At 51.6% G+C, this 20,206-nt stretch overlaps 1 protein-coding gene across 2 annotated transcripts in view; it reads right to left on the reverse strand.

Moving 5' to 3' along the window:
* The window catches only part of NOD2 (nucleotide binding oligomerization domain containing 2), a 34,140-nt gene extending 14,542 nt beyond the window's left edge, over positions 1-19,598 (reverse strand). For both annotated transcript variants that reach the window (XM_044256177.1, XM_044256178.1), the window contains exons 1-4: positions 19,527-19,598; positions 13,788-14,254; positions 8,231-8,336; positions 3,808-5,623 (exon numbers count right to left, since the gene is read on the reverse strand). In XM_044256177.1, coding sequence (XP_044112112.1) covers positions 3,808-5,623; positions 8,231-8,336; positions 13,788-14,246 — 2,381 coding nt within the window. In that variant the 5' untranslated portion in view covers positions 14,247-14,254; positions 19,527-19,598. The remainder of the gene's footprint in view (positions 1-3,807; positions 5,624-8,230; positions 8,337-13,787; positions 14,255-19,526) is intronic.
* Between the last annotated feature and the right edge of the window lie 608 nt (positions 19,599-20,206).

The following is a 20,206-nucleotide window of genomic DNA, read 5'->3' on the forward strand; positions in this document are numbered from 1 at the left end:
GATTTTCACTCAGGCCCCAAAATGCTGGTATCTGGCCAGTTTTTGGGAAACACCGCAAGCCCTGAGCACCCCAGAACTGGGAAAAGCCCCATCCCTGATCAGGGTGCCGACATCAGGCCCTGGGTGGGGACGGCGCAGCAAGCTGGGCACCCATAGCTCCTGTTAAAGAAAACTGGGTCCCTGGAAGAAGTGGTCACTGGCCTTGCCTGAGGCACTGTTTTGAGCTCTGTAACACAGAAATGATCTCCATAGTGGCCTCATGAAAGGAAGGTTCCAGAAGTTTCCAAGGTGGGTGGGGTGTGGTGGGAGCTAGCCAGCGCCTATCCCGAGAAGGGTACTGGAGGACAGGACACCCCCCCAAACTCGCCTGATCACCAGATCTTCAGAAAGCATCTCTAGAATGCAGACTTTCAGACCCCTCTCCTGGGTGGGGGTGACGGTGGGGCCCCAGGACCTGTGTATGGTAACAGCTGTGCCCATCATCCCCATCTTCAGGCAGATCCCGGAGACCCTAACGTAAAGGTTAAGGACCTGGGCTCTGGGATCTCTCAGTGGAAATTCGGATCCTTAGCAGCCATTTCCGGGCTATTTGCTGTTCCCTTCCTCTGTAAAAGGGAGAGGATGGCACCTGGGTAGCTCAGTGGGTTAAAGCCTCTGCCTTCAGCTCAGGTCATGATCCCGGGGTCCTGGGATCGAGCACCGCATTGGGCTCTCTGCTCAGCAGGGAGCCTGCTTCCCTTCCTCTCTCTCTCTGCCTGCCTCTCTGCCTACTTGTGATCTCTGTCTGTCAAATAAATAAATAAAATCTTTAAAAAAAAAAATTAAAAGGGAGAGGATGGCATTCCCAGCCCCACCTGGATGTGGAGGTCAGGTTTAAAGAGACAGTGCATGCTCCTGGGAGCACCCAAAACAGATAGAAGCTTCCCTATAACCAGGACAACTCGTGTGCATACAGCACCCGATGCGTGGGCGCTCACCTAAGCACTTCCCAAAAGTAAAGGTATTTAATCCTCAGGAAAGCTCACTGCGTAGGTGCTATTATGATGTCTATTCAGGGGAAGGAAATTGAGGCACAGACAAGGGGAGTGACCACGCAAAGGTCACTCAGCGCCTAAAGCATCAGGGCTCCGGAAGTCTGGTCCCAAAGCCCACCCCTGAGCACGACTTCACATGTTTCTCATGTTTCTCTCCCCCTCATGCCTTCTATGGGCTTCTAGAGTCCCGATTTTCAGGCTGCAGGTCGTGACCCGTTGGTGGGTCATAAAATCAACTCTGAAGGTCTAGCAGCATTTTTATTAAAAGGGAAAATGAAAAGAGGAGGGCAAAAATGTATCCGAGTTTACCCAGGAAAGCCATTTTGTGAAGTTTTTGTTTCACTTTTAGATGGCTGTGTGCCTGCTTGTACCTTCTCTTTCACGGTGGGTCACAGCCAAAAAACCGTGAAAGCCCGCAGCCGGGAGTCAGACCAGGGTCGAAAGAAACCTAGATGGGGACACTTTGTAGACACGTTTCCTGGAGGCTGAGTTTCTGTTGGCATGGAAACATTTCAAGTGGGAGAGAGACAGTGTGGCTATGGGGGAGAGGAACCCACCCACCCCCGTCCACTAGCCTCTGTCTCAGTCTCTCTCTCTCTCTGGCACACACACGTGTACACACACACACACACATACACACACACAGGAAAGGCCGAAGCAGCAACCTTCTCATCCTTTCCCCTCCCACGCACGCTGGCAACTTCGGTACAGAGAGTAAAGAGCAGTAGAACTTGGTCAAGGTCTTTTATGGTTCATGGAAAATCAAGCTGGTTCCTACAGACCCCCCTAGACCCACAGAATGAGAATCACTGGGGACAGGTCCTAGAATCTGCATTTCCAGAAGCTCCTCTGCATCTATAGGCTGAGCACTGGAACCAGACCTTCCTTACCTTCTTCTGAAAATAGAGAGACCTTGAGCCTCCCCTCAACCCTTTCACACATCCCAGGAGGGACGCAGGCTTTCCTTAACTGAGAAAAGAGGGGATCCACTCATTCTATGGGTGGACTGGTCTATAAGGATCAACCAGGCCAGTGGTTCCCCCGATCTCTTGGGGTTTGAGGACCCCTTTGAGAACGACAGTTCCACCATCCCAAAAAATGTTCATATTTTGTCAGGAAAATGACTCCCACAGACAGGCCTCAGACTTCTTGAGTGAAAATATGGAGATTCCTCCTTTCTGGGGAAACAGAATCATCTTTATTTGCCTGGCCAGATCCACTTTCCCTCTCTACCTGGCTCTCGGTCCTGAGGAGCTGATGATGCCCACGGATGACAGCAGCAGTCACCCAACTCCAGGTTGGGTGGTCAAAGCATGAGCAGAAAGAGGAAGAAGGGACAGGGCCCCATTCTCCCAGCTTTCTATAGCCTCTACTCCTATCAGAGAGCCTTCTCCACACCTGCCCCCAAAGCCCTTCTTCTCCAGGCCTACAGAGGGTGACAGTTCCATCCCTACCCCCACCCCACAGTCACTGGCCCCAGGACCTTGCTGTATCCCTTTAGGCTCTTCCTAATTGCTGCCCAAGCCTCTGCAAACAGTCCCTTTATTAAACTTTCTGAAAATCACTCAATTTAAATGTGTCGACTATTTCTTCCTGATATATTTTTAACATAGACTATCTATAATATACATGTTCACTTACAAAATATGCTACATATTGTGTTATTATTACCTTATATTTATAAACGTAAGAGCATGGACCCTATGTTAGGGATAACACAGGCCACCATCGTTTCTAACAGATATGCCTATGTTTGCTCCACAGAAAAGGAAAATCTGGCTGCTTTGGCTCAGGAAAGGTATGCCATCCTAATATATTCAAGGAGAGGTATGTCCCTCCCTTGCTTAGGGTCAAATTAACGTCATGTAGGATAGACCGAAAACCCCAGAAGGCTGTGAGTAGATTTTAACGTTAAGCTACCATTTCTGCTTTCTCGGAGGTTTTAAATAGGGAGCAGGACATGCCCTTTCAAGGCAGGGAGGAAAGTGGGGGAGCCTGCACCCTCCTTGCTGCCAGACCTAGGCATGCCCTCTGTGCGCACCTGCCCCAAGATGTGGAGAGAGGCCCCGTGGGGGCTGAAACAGACAGATGTTCTGAAGGGGGAACCTCCCACTTCCAGACGGGGGTCCAGAAGCAGTACAGATGACAGCATCATCTCACGGGGGTGCCACACCACATGAGGGATAAAAGGGCAGGTGCCATTCTGCAGCCCCTTCCAGCTCTTGGATCCAGACATTTGCATCTCATTGTGATCTCAAAATCTCTCATGGGGTCTCAGTCACCTCTAAATTGTGGGTGGTTCCTAATAACTCACACATAATATGCAAAACTGGACGGGTTACTTCAAGGTTCTCGTGGAGCCCCCAAAATCTATCCCTGGGGCAGGCGGCTTATGGGGAGTAAGGACTTGTCACCGGAAAGATGTGATCTGTTCAAACCAGCCCTGCCATCTCCGGTGTCATGGTATACCAAGGACTTTGCTTCTCTGGGCCTCATACAGAGGATAACGGGTAGACGGCCCAGGGTGTTCACCAAGATGAAAGGAATTAATTGTAGGAAGTGAGTAACACAGCGCCTGACAGGCAGGACACTCCATAAGCATGGGGTCATCATCACTATGAAACTAAGGCCCAGACTGGGGAAGGGGCTGGGCTGGAGTTGCTTAGAAGGGGCGGTGGGGCCCAGACTCCCAGGGCCCAGTGCGGAGCTCCCACAATGCACCTCAGCGCCGGCACTCCCCCACACCTAGCCAGCGCCGCCGAGCAACACTCACTATAGAGCCTTGCAGACGTTGAGGCAAGGCAGCAGCTGCTCCACACCAACATCCCCTACAGAGTTGTGGTCCAGCTGCAGGGCCACGGGACGCCCCAGGTGCCGCAGCACAAACGCCAGGGCAGCACATTCCGCGGGGCCCACGCCACAAAACGTCAGCTTCAGGTGCCCGACCTTGAGCCCCCGCACGGCCTCCCGGGCCAGCCGTTCCTCCTGCATCTCGTACAGACTCCGAATGAGCCAGATGAACCCAGGCATGGCGTGCATGCTCTTGGCCTCCCCCGGCACGGCCGGAGGGATGGAGTGGAAGTGCTTGTGGAGGCTGCGGGACAGACAGCTGCGGGCGCAGGTGTGGCGCTGGAGCAGGGCCTTCTCGGACACCTGGCTCCCGGCCAGCAGGCCCTGGTGCTCCCGGGACAGCAGCCCCGCCAGGAAGGCTGCTGTGATCTGGAGGTTGTGGAGCTCAGCCTCTTGCAGCAAAGCGGCCGTGCTGCCTTCCTGGTACTCTGAGCGTGGCACGCACATGGGGGGCAGCAGTCGGGCCAGCAGCGAGCTGCGTGGCCCGTGACAACTGAAGAGTTGTCTGAGCAAGGACGGCGACAGGTCAGCACTAAGCACAAGGTACAAGGCTGCAAAAAAACACTGGAAGGTGATGTGCAGGAATTCCAGGGGGGCTGTGCCCCCCTGCACAACACTCTTGGCATGCACCAGGAAGCCAAGAGAAATGTCCTCACTGTCGACCTGTGCTGCCTGGAGCTGCTTGTCTGAGAACACGTAGCAGCATGTGCCCAGGCCCCAGACAGCCAGCCGGCCCAGGTGCAGCAGGGAGGGGAGACTGCCTTGAAGCAGGCCGGGTGCCAGACCGCAGGGCACCGAGTCTGGTGGGGAGGCATGCAGCAGAAAATGCTGCAGGATCAGCAGGTACAGATCCGTGGTGGTCTTTGGGGACCCACCACCATGCAACAACAGTTCCTGGTGGCATTTGGACACCATCCACGAGACAACAGGAAGGTGGCACAGCCCATGCAGGGGTGAGGTCGCTTTGAGCAGGCGGACGAGGCGGTCGGCCACCCCCGGCTCACGGTGGCACTTCCTCAGGTACAGCTCGATTCCCTCTTCCGAGAAGCCCTTGAGGTGAAGTTCCAAACGCAGGTACTTCCTGAGCAGTGCGGACACCGCATCCGGACGGCTGGTCAGCACCTTGCGTGCGTTCTTGAGCAAGTTGCCCTGCAGAAGGTTGAACAGCAGATTCTGGACAGAGGTGGGGTCGGTCGGAGAGCAGTGGCGCTCACGATCCGAGAACCTGAACTTGAACTCGTCAAAGCCATCGAAAGTTAAGAGGACACGGTTGGGGTGGTCAAGGAGGAACTGGAAGACCTCCTGTTGGCCAAGGTCAGGCCAGCAGCAGTGCTCAAAGAGCAGCGTCTGCACAGACAGCGGCTTGGCCACACACTGCAGCTGTCGGCAGCTGAATGGGAAGACGAAGAGAAATTCCTGGAAGTCGCGCCCCGAGGCCCACAACAGGTGCATCTGCTGTAGCAGCGTGCTCTTGCCGCTGCCCGCCTCGCCCACGACCAGCACAGTGTCTGCATCTTCGTTGAGGTGGCCACGGGTGCTGAAGAGCTCCTCCAGACCCAGCGTCACAGGGCTCTTCTGTGGGAGTCCAGCCAGGCCCCGCTCTGTCCGGATTTCCAGAACATTCTCTGTGTATATTTCCTCCAGGCAAAGATTCTCTGCCCCATCGTAGGTGCTCAGAAAGCGAGACTGAGCAGATATCGTGGTCCTCAGCTTGGACATGTACTTCTTACATGCGGCATCTGGAAGACCGAAGAAGAGGCTGATGAGGTAGGACAGTGGGGAGGATGGGCTCTGGCAGAGAGAAGGCTGCACAAAAGCATGTGATGTTATACATGGAGAGAAGAGCCGGCATGTGCCAGCCCCGGCTTCTGCAATCGCAAGCTATGGGCTTTGATGACAGCTGCATAACCTTCCTAAGTCTGGGAATCCCCTCACCCACCCCCAGGCTTGAAGTGGGAAAATGGGGGTCCCTAGGGTTTACATGGAGCAATTAAGATAATTCATGTCAAGTGCTTCATTTAGCATCCAACCCAGTACTCCAAAGATATTTGCTAGTGGTATTATTATTACTACTGACATCAGGAAGAGCTGTAGATTAGGGGCACCTGGGTGGCTCAGTGGGTTAAGCCTCTGCCTTTGGCTCAGGTCACAATCTCAGGGTCCTGGGATTGAGCCCTGCATCGGGGCTGGGGTGGGGGGTGGTCCCTGCTCAGCAGGGGGCATGCTTTCCCCTCACTGCCTCTCTGCCTACTTGTGATCTCTCTCTCTCTTTATTTTTAAATAAAATCTTTTAAAAAGGGGGGGAGGGCTGTAGGTTAGAATAAGCATCAGACTGGGGTCAGAGGACCTGCCTACTGACGCCTGTTCAGCCGAACTGGTTAGGATGGCCTTCGAGAAGCCTCTTCACCATTCAACCTCAGCTGCATCTTTCTAAAGAAAAACACGAGGTATAAGAGCCCGGCAGCCCAGTTTCTGAAGTCAGATATGCCTGAGTTTGAAAGCTGGCTCCCTCATTACCTTGTGCAAGCCACTTAACCTTCCCCTTCTCAGTATACTTATCTCCAAAATTAGGGACAATCCACAGCTTGAAGGATTGTTACAGGAGGAAACAAGATACAGTAGAATTGAGCAAAGTCTGACATATGGTAAACTCTTGAAAGATGGTGTTTGTTATCATGATACTGATGGGTTTGGTAGGTATAATAGTAGTACCATGTCCCAATCCTCAGGATCTGTGAGTATGTTACCTTACTTACAAAGGAGGGACTTTGTGATTAAACTAGAGAGACAAGGATTTTATCCTCGACAATCCAGGTGGACCTAGCACTGTTTGGTGTCAGGGTCAGTGGGGTGCCGGGGTCAAGCACTTGGACGAGAGTCCTTGATCAAGATTCACTTCCCCATCCTCTTCGCTTAACCCTCGGCAACCTGCTTGCACACAGGGTGTGTCCACAAGGCTGCTGTTTTTCCTTTACCATCCTAATAACCAACGTGAGCAAACTACTTTCTGTATCAGGAGTTGGTTCCCCTTTCAGGGAATGGGGAAGTGGTAGGCCAGGGCCCCCAGGGTGGGGGAACCTTGGGGCATCATGGATTCACTGCTCCCGACCAAAGATCGGCGCCCTTGTTCTCAACTCAAAAACTAACAAGTAATTCTCCCAGAGCACACTTAGCATACTGACGCTCTATTCATGGTCCTCCAAAGCAGTTGTCTCCTGTTTCTGTTTCATCTTCTGTGCCCAGAGCTGATGAACATCATTGCTCTTAAAGCCCTCTGGATATACCAAGAGAATAGAACATAGATAACATAAAATATACACCTTCTTTTCTAATACCCTGAGCTCTAACGCAGGTTCTCCAGATACCACCAATATAAAATTCTCCAGAAAAACAAGGATCTTTCATTTTTAAAATAAACACAGGTCAATTGGTCACCCTGGGGAATCTAACACCATGTCACAGAGTTACGACGTGTGATATCAACAGCGGACATTAACCAAGGCCCAACCCGGGGAACTGTGCTCTGTGCCATGCAGCCTTGGTTGGAAACTGATGTCTGTGCCCTGTTCTCAGGGAAACGGTGCACATCGAGGTGCCAAGCACCAGCTTCTAGCCATCCTTCCTTCAGGCAATGCTTGCCACCCGGAGGGTCGAGCTCAGAGTAGTAATTATACAAGGCTCGTGCCTGCTCTTTACAACGGGCGATCTCTCTTCTCCCAAGGAAAAGGGAAGCAGCGGTGATGACAGTTTAAAAACAGAGCCATCCTCCCCACCTCAACCCCCGCCCTCCTTGCCCCAGTTTTCACGTCCGTAAGTTGGAAAAAATGACACTGATTTCTCAAGGTTGCCGTCAAGGACAGATACCATAAATAAAGCACCTTGCAAGGATGTCTGCCAGGTTCCAGCTGTGGGATCTGAGCCCCTCCCGTCCCTGGGTTGGGGTGGTGGCTGTGTGCAAGGAGAGATACCGCATTATCTAAATCGGTTGGGTCCTGCAGTTTCTGATAGTGAGGAGCTAAATTGCAGAAATCAAGAGATAACAGCCCTATCTCAAAATGTACCCTTTGCAGCACAGATAATAAGAGTTTGGCTAGTGAAGCTCCAGTTATCACTGTCCCGCTCGGGAAGTAATAAAAGCTAACGCTAATATTACACATGGTAATCCTTTCAATCCTAGTGGCGGGTGTTACCCTTGAAATCAGGAAACCAAGTCCTAAGGAGGCCCACACAGCCAGGAAGTGAAATTCTAAAGGCACGTCTCACTCCAGAGTTCTGCTCTTAATCAAGACTCTGTACAGCCTTTCTTTCCCCATCTGATGAACGGAGAAGAACATATAAGTATATACCTTCAAAAGGCAGGGCCAACGAGACTGGCAATTTCTGAACATGACGTAGAAGGAAGGCAGCCAACCCATTCGCCTTCACTGTGGCAAGATCGAGGAGCCTCCTTGCCTATGGGGAAAGCAAAATAACATAAAAAAAGTATCTTTCTAGAAAGGCGGGTGGAGATGGTGTGGGAAGGTTTCTACTGATCAATAGAGTTTCATAGATGTCTCCCTTCCACCACAGTTAGAGGCCAGAAAAACCCCCAACCAGCAAGACAAGTGGAAAGAAGTCACTAGATGCTGCGTGATGAAGCAAACACTAGAGCACACATATACCCGATCTGGCTCGCACTAAAAAGGAACAACTTAAAGAAAAAAAAGCCATAAATCTATAAACCTGCAAGGATAGGAAAAACAATTCTGGAAGCGAGAACTCATCTGGAAGACGGGTGATTGCATGGAGACACGAGGCTTGGCGTACCATCCCTAAGCACGACGCCCACATTTCCATCTCCAACTTCACCTGCTCCCCTGAACCTTGGACACGCACACCCGAAATTGCCTGCCCACCATCTCCACTTAGATGTCCCCAAAACACCTCTGACTTAACATATCCACAATTACACTCCTCGTCTACACCCACCTGCAAACCTACAGCCTTCCTCCTCCCAAGCTAAAGTCAACGCCACCCTTCCAGCTGCTCTGCCCCAGACTTCCAGAATCGCCCTGGAAGCCTCTCCCCTACAATTCGCCCAACAAATCCTGTTGGCTTGAGCATGAACACATATCCAGAACAGCACAACTGAAGTAGAACCCTTGCTGCCCGGAGGGTATACACAAATGTGAGACGTATTTGTAATGTTGGATCTTCTAGTATCCATATTATTTTAAAGTAAAAACCAATGTAATCCATTTCAATCATATATTTTATTTAGCCAAATATAGTCAGAATATTGCCATTTCAACATGTAATCAATATTTAAAAATTACTGAGATATTTTACATTCTTTCTTTCATATTAGGTCTTTGGAGCAGAATCCCCATCATGGACCACAACTCCCAATCTCATGGCCACATTTCAAGTGCTCAATAGCCACATGGGGCCAGTGTCTACCCCAGTGTACATGCAGCTAGAGAGCCCAGCCCTTTCTTGTCCCCTCCTCTATGCTACTGTCCAAGCCACCATCAGTGCCCACCTAGAAAACAGCAAATGCTGCCCAACTGGTGTCCCTGCTTCTGTCCCTGTCCCCAGAATCTATTCTCAACACCACAGGCTGAGAGTCATTCTTTAAGTCTGATCATACCTCTCCTGTTACAAATGTCCCAGCATGTCCCTCATTTTCTCAGAGTAAAAACCCAAGGTCAACAATAACCTATAAGGCTCCAAACAGACTCAAGTGCTGTCTGTGACCCTCGGGATCCTGCTTAACTTCTCTGACCTTCCCCTGCTTATTCCACTCAGAATACCAACCTCAGGGTTTCTGGAAACATCAAGCATGCTCCCACATCCAGGCCTTTGCTGGGGCTGTCCCCTCTGCCTGGAATGCACTTTCTCCAGCTGTCCACATGACCCCTTCCTTCACCTCCTTCAAGCCTTTGCTCAAATATCACCTTCTTGAGAACTCCCCGACCACTCTATTTAAAATTGCCATCACTACCTTCACTCCCTGTAACTTTCAAGCCCCAGACCCACTCTACTTATTTTCTATAGCACATCCATCACTTTCCAACGTACCCTGTCATTTGCTTCCTTTTGCTTATTGTCCCTCGCCCTGCACTGGGACATGAGCATCTCCAGGACAAGGATTGTTGTCTGTTTTGCTCACTGCTGTTTCCTCAACACCTAGAAGAGTGCCTGGCACAGAGCATGCATTCAAAAACTTGCCAAAGGAATGACTAGTAATGGACTTAGAAGAGCCCAGAGAGCCAGATCCTAAGCCAACAGTGGGCAAGCTGAAAACCACACAACATGTATCTCAGACTTTATAAAGATCTCTGGAATTAAGAGCATCAGGTACCTCCAGAACCAAAGGAAATGATTCAAGTAAGGAGGATTGAGTCAACATGGTTTATAAAACAGATCTCTTGGGTGCCTGAGTGGCTCATTGGGTTAAGCCTCTGCCTTCAGCTCAGGTCATGATCTCAGGGTCCTGGGATCGAGCCCCAAATAGGGATCCCCTGCTTCCCACTCTCCCTCTGACTACCTCTCTGCCTACTTGTGATCTCTCTCTGTCAAATAAGCAAATAAAATCTTTTAAAAACACAAAAACAAAAACAGATCTCTTGTTCCCCTGACCCACTCCAAGCCAACAGCAACTGTCCCTGCCCTGCTGTGGCAGAATATGGAGATTTATATCTGGAAAGGCTAAAACAGGGCCCCCGGACTGGGAGGCAGCAAGCACAATAAAGGAGGTGGGCATCAATGCCCTCAAAAGAAGGTTTAAATGACCATGTGCACAATGAGTGCTGAACGCAGAGACCTCTCTCCACCACAATCACCGGCCAGCTCTCTTACTCACTGGGCTCCCACAACTCTGGCAGTCAGACCAGCCTAGGAGGAATGGTCTAAAGATATGAATACTATCACTTCCTAAACGTCTACAGTGAAACGCAAGGTAGACAGGTTTCACCAATAGGCTCTGAGTTTCCAGTAAGTTTTAGGGAGTCTATTTCAGTCATGAGCAGCCAACTAAGGAGCGTCATATGCCCAAAGAAAGCATCTCATGTGGGAGATCAAGGCCAAATAAGTGGGGAAAGGAAAGCAACTTGTAGGATAAAAAGGTTATTATGCGGGGTGGGAAAGAATCTATACCCCACCAAATAAAACAAAACAAAACAAAACAAATCAAAAACAAACAAACAAACAAACAAAAAACCCAATGTATCTTTATGGTCCCTGGGTAAGCTAAGAAACTGCATCCATAATACAAGAACATGATGCTATAATAAGAAATATTTTATAATAGCTCTTGCAAATTAAACATGGTAGCAACAATGAAAAACACAAGAGTGTAAAAGTTTAAAGATTAAGTGGAAGATACAATAGAAAAACTAATGCAAAGGGACACAGAGATAGAAAATGGACAAGAAAGAGAAGAAACTTAGGAAATCAGTCTAGGAGTCCTAAAATTCAAATAGTAGTTCCTTAAAGAGAGAAGAGAAAAAAGAGAAAGAAATCACAGTAATCAAGAAAATCTTCCAGAACATAGAAGAATCTTGAGTTTTCAGATCCAAAGCTCCCCTGAGTGCCCAGTACAATGGAAAAACACCAAGGCACATCACTGTGACATTTCAGAATGACAGAGGGCCAAAAGAAAATGTCACATGCTTCCAGAAAGAGTTATAAATGTTATAACTTTGTTATAAATGAGTTCTGGGATTCTAGCAATTCTCCTTTTAAAGAGAGCAGATAAGAGAGTAATAGTCTCAAAATTCTGAAGGAAAATAATGACCAACCCAGAATTTTATACCCAACCAAAATGTTGATCAAGTGCAAGGAAACTTGTAGCTATGTGCAAGGTTAAAATTTGAATTCCCAGATACTCATTTTACAGATTCTGGAAGATACCATCTCCCACAATAGAATAAACCAAGACAAAGGAAGACTAAGGAAGAGGAAAACCAACACAAGAGGACTAAGAAGGGAAATCTCGGGATAATGACTCTAACCATAAGTAGAAGGAGATTGGAGCAACGTGACTTAAGAGTCACACATGTTCAGGGGAATTATTTCCTAGATGTCCAGGCACACCTGGCTCTAATCCTTATCTGTATTTGGCTCGTCTGCACCACAGGCTAATATCATTCTTTCTCTCAACCCTTGTGGCCTGGGTCAGCTGAGGACACCCATTTCACCCTTCAGAAGTGTCTGGCTTGGCCCTATTCCTGGGAGCTGGAAGAGCCTTGGAGAAGCTTACAACTGAACATACAGAGCAGCCCACTTCCTCTGACTATTCCTGGACATCCGGCCTCTGACTCATCGCTGCCCTACCAGACCATCCAGTTCTCAGGACTCACTCAATGACCTTGCCCACTGACTTCCCAGTGGGAGCCCTTAGAAAGCCTCCAAACAGTAAAGCCAAGACCAAGTCTCTGAGGCCCTGTTCAGTTTCCCTGCCCCTGGGAGCCTGCATCCAAAAAGGAGATGCAGGACACCTCTTTCCTTGACACTGTTATGCTTGTGCTTGCTAGAACTTTTCCAAAACAAAACACATTGTTTGGAGAATTATTGCATAAGGTGTCAAAACTATGAAGAAAAGCAAAGAAATGATTTTACGTGGAAGTCAGGCTACGGGTAGCAGTGGAGGAAAGTACTAGTAACATTCTATGTCTTTTTGTGGGTGATGGGTCCATTTCCCAAGTTAAAGGTGTTGCAGTTAATATCACAAAAGAGTAAAGCTATTCAGTCTGACCCTGGCCTAGCAGATTGAGCAGGTGCACAAGTCAGATGGACTGCTGGTTTGATAGCCTCAAGTCCGCTAACAACTCTTACACCCAACTGCGCAAGGTCATCGTACGAAACCCCACATTTCATGTCAGAAAGAGAAGAGCATTTGCTCTGGGGACAATCAGGCCTGGATTGGAACTCTAGCTGAGCCACTTCCCAGATGGGTGGTTTGGCAGTTCCTTTATTGTTAAGAAACAGTAGAACCAACACGACACACTGTGAAGGTTGTAGTGTGGCGTAGAGATCACAACCTTCAAGGGCTATCGACCGTGCCTGGCACGTGGTAGGCACTCACTCAGCAAACAGTAGCATTTGGGTCTTTTAGGGATCTGGTTCTACAACTTAGATCTAGTTCTTGCAACACTGCATCTAGTTCTTCCACTGAAGCATTTTCTCAGTCCTCAACCTGCAATCTATGACAACCGCCTCCTTCTAGAAAATTACAAGTTCCGTTTAGAAGAATAAACAAAGCAGTCCTGGGTTGGGGGGAAATGTCAGTTGGACATACCACAAATGCCAGCCACAATGAATCAGATATTCAGCCGCAGAAGGCAACCCATCAAGTTGGAGAATCAGAGAGCTCAGAAAAAGCTTAGAGAAAAGCGACATTCCAGAAACTTAAACCTTCAGGCCACCCAGTCCCTTGGGAAATGCCTATAACCCTCAGAGGTCTTGTTGCCACATGCTCTGCACAGTCCCAGCGACAGGTACTTCTGCTGTCCACCCAACCCTTTCTTAACATGGAGTCTTAGCTCATTAAAATGCAGCCTTGCTTCTTTCCTAACATTAGCATTTAAGGTTATAAATTTTCCTCTACTTCCACTCTAGCTGTACCCCATATATTTTTATAAGTCAAATTCTCATTACTGTTTGGTTCTAAGTTATTTTCTGATTTCCCTTATGATTTCTTCTCTGGCCCATAATTACCTTATTTTCTTTTCTCATCAATCTGAATACCTCCTCGATGCATGTCCTGACCCCCTCTAAGCTCGAGGCCCCAAACAACTTTTACCTGCCTGGTGACCTTGTTAGGGGGAAGGCCAGCCCCCTCCCCCACCGAGACAAATCCGTCCTGGTGACTAAGCACCCTTTTCCCGTGAATTCTGATTACCCAAGACCCAAGTGCCTTACCCGCTGGGAGGACGTGAAGATGGGCAACCGGATTTCATCACATTCGTACTGGCTGATGAAACCGTGCTCCCAGGCTAGATCCAGCACGCCCTCCACGTGGCTGTGGAGTCTCCTGACGATGGCTGGCCGGTGACTCTGCAGGTCCCGGGCTGGGTGGGGCGAGTGGGGGTCCCAGCAGCTGGACAGCTCCCGAGCCTGGTAGTCGGTCTGGGCCTCCTGGATGGCTGCAATGAGCTGTTCACAGCCCCAAGTGCCCTTGTTCCAGACAGTGTCCAGGAGGCGCCTGGCCAAGTGTGAGAGTGGCTGGCCCAGGAGGCTGAGGCCCTCGTAGTCTTCCCAGGAGAGGATTTCCCAGGAAAGTAGCCAGTCCAGGATGCTCTCGAAGCCCTCCAGGGACCCCGAGACGAGCAGCCCCACCAGCTGGCTCCTCTGAGCCTGGAAAGCCTCCTGGGTACACATTTCATAACCTGGGGAGGAGAGTGAGGTCAGTGCAGGACTCCTCTGAAGGCAGGCAGGGGGCAGTGGGGCCAGGGGTGGAGAGTGATGAGTCAGTGGCCCCACTCCAACTCTGAGGAGGCCATGGCTCTGCTGGGACATGACCCAGTCCAGGATTCCAAGCTCCCTCTTGTGCAGAAGTACAGAATGAGGCCCAGACAAGGCAAAAGATGGGCTTGGGGTCCTACAGAGAGTTTGAAGCATGGCTCCTAGTTTCCAAATCTGCACTTCATCCCTGGCTCAAGAAGGCTTGGTAAGGCTTGAGCTGATAGTCAGAGCAAGGATTCCCAAGGGATCTGGAAATTAACTCTCTTTTGGTCCCTAGGAGCAGGCTCTGCCCTGCTGGCTGGATTCAGGCTGAGGGCTCTCGCCAGTAACAGCTGATATTTACTAAGCTCATGCAAAGGGCTGCCAATCTGTCTAAGTGCTCCCACATGTGAATTCATTCAACCCGCCCAACCACTCTGAAACAGGTGCTGCAATCGACCCATTATACAGATGAAGAAACTGAGGCACCGACAGGCCAAGGGACTTGGACAAGAATTCCCAGGCAGATGAGGTGGAGCTGGGGTTTGAACCCAAGCAGTGTGATTCCAGAATCCATGCCCTTAATTCCCTCACATTTGGGATACCCCACAGGGCCCCTAAGCCCATGCCTGCTAGGGTAACCCACCTAGACCCCAGGGGGCAGACCAGAACATTGCTGTAAAACTCTCAGCCCAGGTGAAGCAAAAATCCGAGTGCACACTAAGTCAGTTCAAAGTTCGGGGGAGCACAGACCCCAGTTGAAACCGCCTCCTTCCCAACTATCCCCTGGCCCAGGCCCTCACTTCCCTCCCACTCCCTCACCACCACACAACTTAATGCTGTCGTCTCTGCCCGTGGCTTACTCTGGGCTCAGCCTTCAGGCTCTGGGCTCTGGGCTCTGGGAGTTTGAGGGGAAGTTTTTGATTTCTCTGAGCTCCAGGCCCCGGGAGGGTCCCCAAGCAGCAGAGAAAGTCTCTCAGGTGGGTCCATGCCACGACTGTCACAGGGACCAGGGATATGGACGGGTGCAGTGCCCAGAGAAAGTGAAAGCAAAAGGGAAACAGAAGAGGAACACTTCCTTCTTTTTCCAAAACAGGGACATTCTGAGTTACTCGAGGGAGGAGACACCAAGGCCCTTGGAGATTTTTGTCTCTCTCCTATTTGCTGTTTATGGGTCTCTCCCCCTTCTCGGCCGGAGTAGAAGCCTGGGTCTTATTTATCCTGGCTTCCCTAAGCTTGGCACAGGGCAGAGCCTCGGGGAGGCACGGTGGGAATGCTCATGAGTTAAAATCTACCGAAGAGGGGAGGGCCTGGAACATTCTGTGCCTGCCCTCCTATGCCAGCCAAGGGAAGGGAAAGGAGACATCTCCAACTCAGACTGTTGCCAGCACTCAGGTTGGAAGCCTTAGACTGGCCAGAGAGGAGACAAGGCAAGGCAAAGTTGCCTGCATGTTTGGAAGCTCAGGAGGGCATTCCCCATCTAGAAGCTTCTATAGGGCCATTCTCTCTGGCCAGGCAGGCCTCCGCCCTGGGCTCACAGCCAGGCGGAGAAGTCAGGAGGGTAGATATGGAGAGATGGGAGAGGGGAGAACAGGACAGGTGGAAGACCTCTGGACTTGGCCCTGGCATGACTCTTGGCTGTGGAAACCCCAACACCACTGCCACTCCTGCCCAGGACCTGGGGAAAAGAACCACCACCCTCTGGGAAGAGCCCAGACATGGAGTGGGCACTCTCCCTCTGACCCATGCCTGGAGGGCAGGCGTGCAGCCAGGAATTAAAGATGTTGCAAAGTTCACATGAGACTGGACAACACCTGCTCCTCTTACCTAGCTAATGCCCGAGGATGGACAGCTCCTCCCTCCTCTGTATCCAGAGAACCTAGACCACACTCCCCCTGCAAAGATCATTAGGCATGGTGGAGCAGGCACGGCCTTGAGCAGGAAGGCCAAGGCTGGGTGGCACAGGGCTGGCAGGTCTGGATTCACCCAGACCCCACTTCCCGGGGAAATCCCAGAAGGACCGCCTAGAAGCCAGAGTTGACCAAGCTTCGGGGCAGTAACTAGGTCCTTCTCATCAGTTCTGCTATAAAGCCTTGTGCGTCCACCATGACCTGCACTGAGACACTCCCTGGACCTGAGACACACCCCCCCCAGTTGTGCTCACCCCCGGGGGACAACCTGGGAGTAAACAGGAGTCCTTCCCAAACACCCCAAGTCTGGAGCAACTGACAAAGGCTTGGCAACACACATCCAACCAGTGACATCAAGTATCTGCAGACACCAAGAAAGAGAGGCAGGCCTGAGCTCTAAGGGCTGATGCCCTGTCCCCCCCAGCAACTGGAAAGTCCCAACTCTTCCCTGGCCTCCTTCCAGAAACCTCAAAGCAGAAAGAATCCCCAAGGATGCATTTGGTCAAAACCCTGTCTCTGAGCAGGCATTGTCCTCTCTTGCTGTAAACGTCCCTGGGAGAGACCTTGCTGCGGTCCTCAAACAACCAGCTCAGGAAGTTCACCATCATGTCCAACTGAAGTTTCTCCTGCTTTGGCTTCAATTGAGCATGAGAGAAAACAGATGACCAATCATCCCCTATTTCATAAAAATTGTCCCTAAAGTCCTGTTTCTTGCCCCTATATCACCTGTTCAGACCATTTCCCACCAACACCTAGAGCCTTCTCTTCCTCTGGCAGCTCCAACTCCAAATTCTCCAACCTCCCTTCACAGCAGGAATCCCGTCTGTTGTCTGTACTGCTGTCCTCCATTCTTTCCCACCTGTCCCCTCCAGGCACAGCCCTCCAGACTGTCTGGTCTCAGCTGGGTTCTCAGCCCTCGACCAGCTGGCTAGGCCAAAGGCATCTATCAGAATGGCTCTTTCCCCTTGCAGCACGCTCTTCCCTGCCATAGGGGACACCCCATCTCTGACTTCTCCCATCCCACTGGCCGCTCCGTCTGTCTGTCTCCTTGGCTGGCTCCGGCTGCTGTGAGCCCCAGAGCTCCTGGGTTGGGTCTCTCTCCTCTGTACCACTCTCTCCCTAAGTGAGTTCACCTGCTCTTACAGCTCTAAATGCCAGCCCCAAATTTTATTTCCAGCTCCAACCCCCCCCCACTAAACTTTCCCAGTTGCCCCTGGGCACCTTCCCGTGAACCCCTAACGGGCATCTCAGACATAGTAGGCACAAACCAGCACTCCAGCTCCTCCCCCTAAACAGCCCCCATTTCAGGAGATGGCAGCTCTAAGCTTCCAGACTCTCAGGCCAAAAACCTCCTGACCCCACCTTCAAACTTGACCCCAAATAGGAAAATCTGATATTTTCCCATGGCCTCTATGCTATATGTACAAGCCCCCAGGGTCTCTCCCCAGAATGGCAATGGCGGTCAGGTCACTACCTTCCCCCCCAACCTCCTGCCCTGACTCAGAGCACGTGACTCCTCTCTTCAAAGTCCTCCAGTGGCTCTCACTGCACTCAGAGTAAAAACCTAAGTCCTCACAGTGGCCTTCAAGGCCCCAGGCAATGGACCCCCACTTCCCGACCCCTTACCTCTCCGCATTCATCTCCTACTAACCCCCCTACCCCACCCCACCCCCCACCCCACACTCCTCACCCATCCTGTTCCAGCCGCACAGACCTCCTCCTTGTTCCTGGAACAAGCTGGACCTGCTCCCACCGGGCATGCCTCTGCCTGAGGGCCTTTGCACAGACTCTGTGCTCTTCCCTCCACAGGTGCTCCGTCCTTCCCTTCAGATGTTCACATCGCTCACCCTTCACCTCCTTCAAGGCTCTGTTCCATTGTCACCACCTCCGAGAGGCCCTCCCTCACTATGCTTTACAAACCTGCGATACTTAAGCTCAGCCCTCACCCCCGTTGTCTGCTTTGTTTCTCTCCACAGCACCTCTCACTGCCTGATAGATCATGTATGTACTTATTTGATTGCTGTCCTACTCCTTTCTAGAATATGAAATCCATTAAGGCGAGGAGTTTCATTCCGAGTTTTTTTGTTTTTTATTGCTACAGCCCAGTGTCTCACCCAGTGTATCGATAAAGATCATTTGAATGAACAAAAAAGTGAATTGACTCTGCATGGCTCCAGGAGACAGAAGTAGAACAGAGCGGTGGAAATCTGCAAGCCATCAATTTTAGCTCAGTGTAACGAGAGCTGTAGGACAATGAACAGGCACCCCCATAAGTCATCATCACTGACCATATGCAGCCAGAGGGGTCCTGCACCAGGTGGGAGGTGGGTGGGCTAAATAGGGGTCCCCTCCAGCCTCAGCTCCCCAACTGGCAAAGGGGATCTGAGTAGCCAACAAACTTAAGGGCACAGTGATGGGGACAGGAGAGCAGAGGCAACAGGAGTGTCACTCTGATCTTCACCAAGGGGACAGGTGACATGGCAGACAAGAACAGTCCATGTGGAGACCAAGGCCACACGAAGGAGAAGCCTACAGGGTCAGAAAGAGGGAGACAACCAAGAACAGACACACAGCCAGGGATCCAGCTGTGGGAAGAGATTTGGGGAGGCTTTTTAGTTTCCTGGAAAGCAAACAGTAGGACCAGATGGCTGCTCCCCGACATGAGGACCAAAGGACAGGGCAGAAGGCACAGAGGATGCGAGGCTGGGCAGGCCCTGGTGTGGGCCCCTGTGGGAAGGGATGGGGATGAGCAGAGGTCTGCATACCCGGCATGGGAAGGAAGGAGGCAGGAGGCTCCCCTAAGAGTTACAAAGCCATTTGGGCGGGGTTAGAGACCACCCAGACAGTGCTACCTGTACCCACCCATTCACAGGCATGATGGAGATGGGGAAACTGCAGCCCAAAAAGGAGTCTCAATTGAGCGTTGAGGAGGCTTCCTCTAAGAACTGAAATCTCATTCCCAGGCCATCCCTGTGCCTCGGGACTTCTCCTTCTGCAGGCTCCCCCTCCAAACCGGTCAGGATCGCAGCACACAGCCTCTCTCCAGACGTCAAAGTTTCAGGAGGTCCGGAAGCCCTGCTCACGCCCCCAAGCCTCCTCATCCTCTGTAGCCGCTGTCCGCCAGGGGGCTCCGCTATCTCGAGACTCCCCCTTTTCCTTCGACCTTCCATTTAGACCCCAGGACTCCCGAAGGGAAAACCAGGGTATCCCCTCCCCCAAGCCCGACGCCTGGGACAGCTCAAAAGCCAAGTGTCCGAGTCCCGGGCGCAGCTCCCTGCGCTCCCATGCAGGGTAGAGGGGCACTCACCGCACAATCACCTGCGCCCCAATTCCGCCTTGCGGTCTGGGCACAACCCTCAAGGCTCGGACTTCCACTCGGGCTCCTCTCAGGCCCCGCCCCTTCTGTCCCGGCGCCCCGCCCCCGCGCTCTGCCCACCCACCCCGCCCGGCGGGCCACACCCCTCCGGTCCGGACACCCCGCCCCGCACGCCCTAGCCACCGGGTTCAGGCGCCCCTCCCCCGCGCTGTACCCACCCACCCCACCCATCGCGCACAAACCCCGCCCCGCAATGGGCCCACCCATCCTGCCGGGTGGGCCACACCCCCGTTTAGCCCCCGGCCCGGGGGCCCAGCCTCGCGCCCAACCCTGGGCTGCCCAGAGGTTTCCCGAGACTAGGCAGGAGGGCGAACAGGCCTGGGCAGCTCGTCAATGGGACCCCGGGCCAACTGTGTCCCACGTAGTGAGCCACCTTTGTATTAGAGGGAACCAGAAACCCGCTCCGGAAACACGCCCCAGACATCCTGTGGAAGGAAAACCCAGGAAAGCTGTGCGAGCCAGAGTTAACCGCCCTACCCTTTGACAACCAGTAAGCCCATAGTCATCTAAAGCCTTAAATACTGAGAAGTCCCAGAACAGTGTTTTCAAAAGTGTGATGGGTTCACCTGTCAGGTGAGAGTAGAGAGAGCATTTAAAGCTCTGCAAGCCTT

This window comes from Neovison vison, chromosome 7 (genome assembly GCF_020171115.1).
Source record: "Neovison vison isolate M4711 chromosome 7, ASM_NN_V1, whole genome shotgun sequence".
In the NCBI taxonomy this organism is placed as follows: Eukaryota; Metazoa; Chordata; class Mammalia; order Carnivora; family Mustelidae; genus Neogale; species Neogale vison.